Here is an 8,720-nt window from a genome sequence, read left to right as displayed (position 1 = left end):
TATTCAACTTTAACTCTCTATGGTTAGGAAACCTACATTCTAACCCCTTGTAATTTGTCGAATGTTCAATCTAATCCCCTATGGTTCAAAAACCTACATTATAATCCCTGTGGTTTTAACTAACTTGAATTTGTTGCATTAGCCTTCTCCTAATCTATTCAAACATTCCTATGACAGCTATTTCTCTTGCTAGAAGAATGTAGTCATTAAAGGACTCATTGAAATTGCTTATTATGAGAGGCTATAATGTAAGTTTCCAAATCATAGAAAATTAATAATGTAGTTGTTAAAGGACTTATTGAAATTGTTTGCACATGGGGCTAGAATGTAAGTTTTTGAACCATGGGGAGTTAAGTTAAACATTTGACAAATCACAAGGGGTTTTTTGGTATTTAATCATATTATTTATAAAGGGCAATTCTAACATCGCATGCAGCTATTAGTTTAGATAGTTTTTGTCCAAGTTTTAATTTAGTTAAAATCACAAGGGGCTAAAATATAGATTTCCATATCATAGGAAGTTAATTTGAATATTCAGCAAACCACAATAATCTTTTTGGTATTTAACCTAAAAAATAAAGTTATTTCTTTAAAAGTTTGTTGTATTGTTAAATAAAACAGCTTTATTTTGTTTTTGACTACATGACCTTTATCTGAAAAATGAAATTGAGTCTTTTATTGATGTTTATATATTGAAAACATATATTTCTGAATACAATAATTAATATTGAAAAACACTTTCTTTTATAAACTTTAGACATAATAAGATAATTAATATATTATTTTAGCTACCCAATAGTTCAATCACTTACTGATCGATTGAACCACTCTCATCCACTAATCTTTTTGCTGAGTTCTTTACTGAGTTGGATATAATAATTTGGGCGTGGAACTCATCTATCTCATCTTGGCTCACAAAAACCTGCAAACTACTAATGAAATATCAAGCAACAAACTTCATATTCTAGGGAATTGCCAGGACGGAAGTTGAAAATTTATTTTTGTTTAAAATTTGGTGTGGATTCTTGAAAAGACTTGGATAGGAGTTTATTTGGATGATATATTTGAGATAATTACTGTAGCACTTTTTGTGATGTGATGTATGTGAGATAAAAAGGTGATTAGGAAGATAAAAAGGTGATTGGGATTTGTGAAGCAAATTATTTTTTTTCAAATCATTTCAATCCAAACACACTCTTTATCTTTCAACACTAGGAAAGAGTCCCACGCAATGCGTGGGAGTTGATACTTGTGTTGTGCATGAGTAATTGGAGTAGCAATCAACAAATTTGTAATATTCAGCTGAAAAGAACATGGAACAAAGTAAAAGAAAATTGTTAATATGTAATACTCTAATTTATTTTTCTAAATATATAGAACTCATCATTCATAACAAGTGAGTGCTTTAATCGGTAATTCACTGTGAAATAAAGCATGATTTTGTATAGAATCAAAAACATTGTTTTCTTAAAAATGAGGGAACCTAGTGCCAAAAAAAAAATAGAGAAGATCAAGGCTACTAAAATGATGATATCACATTAGTATTATAATAATAATACCAAACAAAGCCCTTGCATCAAATTATTTTGGAATGAAATGAAACTTTTGAAACAGTTGCATTGAGACTCTCACAAAGTGAATAATAATAAGTTGAGTTTTCAAATGTATAAATTACCTGTAGGTTGTTGCACAGCATACCTGGAACAATATCATCAGCTGAACCAATGATTATAATAGGAAATTTAGGATGAAAGCACATGACTCAAATACTATGGCCTTCAAGCATTCGGAGACAATTTTTGACTTGATCATCCCACAGCTAATTGGAGTAAGACATGAAAAGGAGATCAGAATTGTATATAAATTTAGACTATTTAATATATCATAAGTATATGAGGATATGAAAAGCAAACCTTAATAGTGGGATCATCAGGATCCAATGATTAATTAAACCTGCTTCCACCAAAACTGGAACAATTAAACAAAAGTAGCTTCCAAAAAAAAAAAATACAATCCATTGATATCTTATCATGCATATATAACAATGCTAATATGGAAAAAAGAACATCAGATTTTTGAATCAAAGAACTTAAATAACAAAAGACAAACTTTAACAAATCTAATCAAGGAACATAAGAGGGAGGAGGGTAGCAGAATAAGCATACCTTCACGAAGGATTGAAATGGAAAAAGGAAAGGGAAAGAGGAACAACCTATGGTATGAACCATAACCAGCTGAACCAATGATGTTTTGTATTAACAACCCCCATTATTGTAGCTACCTCAAAAATCAGCTCAACAAATGCTATAGAAGGGAAAAAGTTTTGCAGTTACACTTCAAAGATGCTTTCCAAGAGATTCCTCATCTCTCATGCATTAATCCTATCTTAAAGATGCCATAATTGCTCATTCTAATCAACCCACTCTTTGTATGAGTTCAATTGCACATGTAGAAGTTTAGGAGAGGAAAACGTCTACAGTTACACCTCCACTATGGAGTAGTCAATTAATCATCATCTTGATACATTCATATAGTCTTAATGATGCTTCGATTATTGAATTTAATTAGTCCCACTCTTTGCACAAGTTCAATTGCTTGACTTAGTGTTTGCAATAGTTCCAAGTTCACCCAACTACCTTTTTGTGTTAAATACGGATCTAACGGATGGTTAAAAAGGTAAAACTGTCACTACTACCACATAAGTAAAATTTGAGAATATAATCGTCATCCCACCAAGGGTACGCTTGTCAACTCACATAGCAATCAGTATAGCATGCTTGCACTCAAAGCTGGATCAGTTGTGCTATGCCGACATGTTACCTAAATTGCCCCTAAAAAAGGCAGATGAAAAATAACCAACAGTCAAACACCAACTCCTTTTTATATATATACAGGAGATTTTGTTCAAATATTCAATTTAGGATGCAACTAAACTACTTTCATTTTACATTCAGGAAGGCCTTCAAAAAATTTTGGTACTAATAACTTATTTATGAGGGAATTAAACTATGTTCATGATAAATTTAGGAGGGACTCCAAAACAATTTGGGATCAATTACATTTAGCTCCCTTGTGGTATGACCAAATTACAAGTCAGACCCTCAAGTTCGACAAAATTAAAAGACACCCTTGAAAACCATAAACTTGTAACCATTACAATTCTCCCCTCAGTTAGCTAATGTTGACTACCTCAATTATTATTTTTTCCTGAAATATTGACTATTTCAATTCTAACGAAACCTTTTGAGACTTTTTAGGAGTTCTAATATACTCCTCAAAACCATATCTCTTCTTCTACCTTATGTTGACTGTGCTTAGATTGGCAAGTTTTCCACGAACTAATTTTTGTTTTTTTTAATCTACAATAATATACTTCAAAAATATCTCAAAAATTATTTCAAATACACACAATTTCAAGTACATTTAATAAAAATAAATAAAACAAACCTATTCCTTTTTTCTTGTTCCACATACCATCACTATCCACCACACAGTAGAACTTGCCACTCCATTCCCCTCCTTCCTCTTCCATCGTATCCACCTTCCTCCCCTCTTCTTCTCTCTCCTTCCTCTCATTTCTCCCTCTTCCTTCCCTTATTCCTCCTTTCATCTTCTCCTTGCTCCCATTCCTTTCCCTCTCCTCCCTTCTCCCTTCCCTATAACCCCTCTTCCTACCTCTCTCGACCTAGTTGCAGATGGAGATGTCACGACTCGTAACTAGATCGAGAATGAAAAGGATGGGGGTTGTGGGGAAGGGGGAAGGGAATGGAGGGACAAGGGAGAAGAAGGAATGAAGGGAAGGAAGAGGGAGAAGGAGGAGGGATAAAGGAGAGAGGAGGAGGGGGAAGGGGTGGCCTTAGTGGAGGAGGGGAAGTGTGGTGAGTGGTTGTGGCAGGTAATGTTCAACAAATTTTTTAAAAATATCCCGGTCATTTTTTGAATCTTACATCCCAAAAATACCGAAACCAAATGGAACATCTAAAAAGTTTTTGAAATACAATGAATGCAATAGTATTTTGAAAAACACCTTTAAGAACACCTAATCCATCGGATGTTTTTTAAATCACACACCTAGCCCAAACTTGTCAATTGTAAGGCTTTAGCGAACACCTTTCCATCCTCTTGAATCAAACAAAAATTAGAAATTTAGACCGCCATTGTTGCCTACACTTTATCTCAAACAAAACTAACATCAAATCCAAGAAATCCAATAGAAAGATTTAGATGTCAAGAGCCACCATTCAAAGTTCGATGAAAAATCCCTGAATTGAACAACAAATTGAACTAGATGTGGTTTCTTTCGCAATCAATTTCAAATTCACAAGTGCATTCATATGTACAGAGACGGTTTAAAACCATCCCATTAATTAGTGGAATTTCTGGCTTGACATAAATTTGGGTTTGGCCAAAGTAGGGTGATGGACAAGAGCAAGATGAATGATGAAGGAGCAAAACTTTTATCAGCATTTAGGAATACATCAAGGATAGAGCTAAAAGGGCTTGGATGTGAAAGGAGTCTTAGGTGTTCAACTTTATGTTCTTCCATTTTTTTTGGTTCTTATCTTCTACTTTTCACTTCGTCCAGATTTGGTAAAATTTTTTGAGTATCTTTTTTAGTTTATTTCTAGGAAAGTAATTCCTTACTAGTCTTTTATCAATGGAAAATAATTATATTAGTAGTCTTTCAAAAAAAAATTGTTTCCAAACCAAGCTCTCAAGGATGGAAAAAGAGAATTTCATAGAATCGCACCGTAAAGTAACTTTTTCTTTTTCTTTTTCTTTTGTTATGGATTAAAAATTACTGGGAGTGTTTGAATAGAGTATTATTTGAAATATTATTTGCAATAAGTACTGCAGTACTTTTTATATTGTGATATATGTGAGATAAAAAGGTGGTTGGAAATATGAAAAACTAGATTGGAAAATGTGTTTATGTCGGTAGTTTGGCTAAACCTCATGGGAGGTAAATATAAATGTAATTAATCCAACAATTTATTGTGAATAAATATAATACTTTTTTAGCTCTATTATTTTGTTTAGAAGGATTAAACTATCTAAACAATTATGAAATTAGTGTTTTTTCTCTTTTCCAAAAATTAAATTTTTTAGAAAATTTTGGTGTGAATAACCTTTACCTTTGGCTTTTATTGTCTATTTAGAAAAGAAGTCCAAATCAGACCATTTTATTTGTGAGTTCAAGGGAAAAATCCAAAGAAATTTGGTATAGATATAGGAGAAAACCAAGTAGGTTTAAAATAATTGATTTTAAATTTAAATTCAAATTTTTTGGTGTGATTTCTAAAGGGAACTTCCAAAGATAAAACATAAAAAATAGTATAGTAATAGTAATACACTGTTATGATGATAACGGTAACATATAATATAAAAATAAAGTCCAAATATGGCCAATCATTCAAGGTTATAAGTGTGATTGTATCACAGATTAGAGTTCATGTGTCAACTCTTGACTTTTATCAAGTTACTAATAGGTTAATTGCATCAACTTATGAGTTGATCCAATGAGACCTATTTTGGTACTGAATTGTGAGAAAAAAAATTTTATCTCATGTTTCGATAAGGTTTCTTTTGAGTCATGTTCATGTCATGTTATCATTCCTAGAACTGCCATCCCTACTGTCATGCGGGTGACATGTTATCATGTCATGTTATTCCTTTAATTACACATATATTGTTCTTATTCCGAAGTGTCAATGTCCATCCAACATTTCTCAATTTCGTCCAATTAGTTTATGCAATGTCGTCTATAGGATAGCATCCAAAGTTATTGCTAATAGGTTCAATCAAATTCTCTCACGAATCCTTTCTCCTTTTCAATCAGCTTTCATCCCAGGTCGTCTTATTACTGACAATATTTTAATTGCTTATGAAGTAAATCATACTCTAAACAGTAAAAATTCTGGCAAGGAAGGATCCATGTCTATTAAGTTAGACATGAGCAAAGCTTTTGATAGAGTGGAGTGGTCTTTTTTGAGTAGCATGATGGTAGCTTTAGGCTTTTCTCCTATCTTTGTTAGTTTGATTTTCCGATGTATCTCCACAGTATCATATTCGTTTCTGCTTAATGGAAATAAATTTGGCCATCTTCAACCTCAGCGTGGAATAAGGCAGGGTGATCCGCTTTTCCCGTACTTATTTTTAATTTGCTCGGAGGCCTTTTCTTGCTTGTTGCAGGAGGCTATGCTTTGCGGTAATATTACAGGAGTTCAAGTGGGACATAACGGACCAAAAATCTCACATTTATTGTTTGCAGATGACACGCTATTATTTGCGAAGGCAACCCTTCAAGAAGCCCAATGCGTAAGCTCCATATTGCAAATCTACAAAGCTGCCTCAGGTCAAGAAATCAACTTGGATAAATCTACCATCGTCTTCAGCACCAATACTGATCCAAGCGTGAGAGACAGCATTACTCATTTTCTTAACATCCGAGAAGTTCATGCACATGACAAATATCTAGGCCTTCCCACAATTATTGGTCGCTCTAAAAGGGAAGTTTTTACATCTATTCGCGATAGAATCTGGCAAAAAATAAGCGGTTGGAAGGAGCAGCGGCTTTCCAAGGCAGGAAAGGAAATCATGCTGAAGGCTGTGGTTCAGGCTATTCCTACTTACTCAATGTCATGTTTCAAATTTCCAGATTCCTTATTATCAAATATCCAATCAATGATGACAAAATTTTGGTGGGGTGATGGTGATAAAGGACGACCTATTCATTGGCTAAGTTGGGACAAACTCTGTAAACAAAAGGAGGATGGGGGAATGGGATTCAGACAACTTCGGGCCTTCAATTTAGCTTTGCTTACTAAGCAAGCTTGGAGGATTGCCACACAACCTTCCTCCCTTTTACATCAAGTTTTCAAGGCCAAATATTTTCCTAACTCGGAATTCTTTTTGGCAGGACTAGGGTCTCGTCCCTCATTTACTTGGAGAGGAATATATGAAGCACGTAAATATTTGGAAACAGGAAGTAGATGGAGGGTCGGTAATGGGAGAGGTATCCAGATTTGAAAAGATCGCTAGCTACCTCGACCTACAACTTTTAGGATTATATCTCGTTCGGATAAGTTTCCTGAGGATACTACAGTGGATTACCTGATTGACAGCGATAACAGAACTTGGAAACAGGACCTATTACACGAGTTATTCTGGCCAGATGATATTGAATTGATTAAGAGTATTCCGATTGGTAGCACTCATAATCAAGATAAACTCATATAGCATTTTACTCGAAATGGATTTTTTAGTGTTCGAAGCGCTTACCTTCTAATTACGCAACAATCCGGAAATTGGCAAGACATAGCTTCTGGGAGCAATGGAATGGCAAAAGGAATCTGGAAACGATTATGGGGCTTAACCTTGCCAGGTAAGATCAAGATTTTTTTGTGGCGGGTTTGCAATGACATTCTGCCTACGAATGCCAAACTTAGCACTCGAAAAGTTTTGCTTGATCCCTCTTGTGCCCTGTGTCACTCTCCTACTGATGATATGAATCATCTCTTCTTAACGTGTTCAGTGGCTATTCAATCATGGGCGTTGAGTTTTTTATCTAGTAAAATCAGGTTGAATTCAGCTCATAATGTGGTATCTTGGTTGTCAAATCTCCTGATAAAGTTAAAGAAGGAAGAAATGGAATTGGTTGCTGTTATACTCTGGAACTTGTGGAATAATCGCAATGGGGCTGTATTTGATGGATCTTACAAGGACCCGCTCAGTCTGGTATCCTTTTCGTTACACTTTTTGAGTCAATTCCGGGAGGCAAACAGGAACCCAATGGCTGCTGAGCATACCACTGCCATTCAACAATCTGTTTTGTCACAATGGAAGAGACCTCCTGCGGGCTATGTTAAAGCTAACTTTGACGGGGCTATCTTTGTTGAGGGTGACATTTCAGGTATTGGAGTTGTCATTAGAGATGCCGAGGGTAATTTCATGGCAGGATTGGCAAAGCAAATTCCAGGAATTTTTGCACCAGAGGTTATTGAATCTTATGCTGCAAGGGCCGCGGTTGAGTTGTTGTTGGATCTACATTTGCCCATGATTATTCTTGAGGGTGATTGTCTAAAAGTCGTTAAAATGCTTCAAACTACAGAGACAGATGCATCAGCTTGTGGAATGCTGGTAGATGATATTCTCAGAGATATACAAAGCTTTGCAACATGGGAAGCATCATGGGTGCCTAGACAGCTGAACAATGTCGCACATCGTGTTGCTAAATATGCTTGTTCTATTTCTAATGGCTGTATATGGAGGGACTTCCCTCCAGATTTTATTGTTACCGCGCTTGCTGCGGACATCATCTCAGATTAATAATATTTTTGTCACTTTCTATCAAAAAAAAAAAAGAACTGCCATCCCTACTTGTTTCTTGGACAATAAATAATCTAATCACTTATTTTTGGGTTATTTATATTTATCCCATATACACTAATTCTCAATTTGTCTTCTAACCTTCTCTTGTGTTACTCAACCCCCCCGCAAGATAGAACTTCCCCTCTAATATTTGTTTTTTTTCCCATTTCTTTTTTCTAAATTAGTTTTTCTTTTTTAAATTCTTACTCTTGAGTATAGGTGATAAACAAACCCATTTAGCAATACTCGTCCATGAATAGATAGATATGAGTATCTTAAATTTTTGCATATAGGTATAAATGGGTTACCCAATAATACCAATTTATTAAATGGGTATTATTGGATTATCC

General features: G+C 34.7%; 1 protein-coding gene across 1 annotated transcript; it reads left to right on the top strand.

Moving 5' to 3' along the window:
* The first annotated feature begins 5,952 nt into the window (after positions 1 to 5,952).
* On the top strand, positions 5,953 to 8,328 carry LOC113760026. Its single transcript, XM_027302603.1, has 2 exons — positions 5,953 to 7,015; positions 7,535 to 8,328. Exons 1-2 carry the CDS (start codon positions 5,953 to 5,955, stop codon positions 8,326 to 8,328), a joined length of 1,857 nt encoding a protein of 618 aa, XP_027158404.1.
* The last annotated feature ends 392 nt before the right edge of the window (positions 8,329 to 8,720 follow it).

This window comes from Coffea eugenioides, chromosome 2, assembly GCF_003713205.1.
Source record: "Coffea eugenioides isolate CCC68of chromosome 2, Ceug_1.0, whole genome shotgun sequence".
NCBI classification, from domain to species: domain Eukaryota; kingdom Viridiplantae; phylum Streptophyta; class Magnoliopsida; order Gentianales; family Rubiaceae; genus Coffea; species Coffea eugenioides.
This window is presented reverse-complemented; position numbering and strand designations above follow the sequence as displayed.

Bases quoted from the DNA above. Each gene is read 5' to 3' on its own strand.
- LOC113760026 (XM_027302603.1), top strand. From the start codon at position 5,953: ATGAGCAAAGCTTTTGATAGAGTGGAGTGGTCTTTTTTGAGTAGCATG. The intron at 7,016-7,534 runs GTATCCAGATTT...TAACGTGTTCAG, and splicing joins GAGGGTCGGTAATGGGAGAG to TGGCTATTCAATCATGGGCG.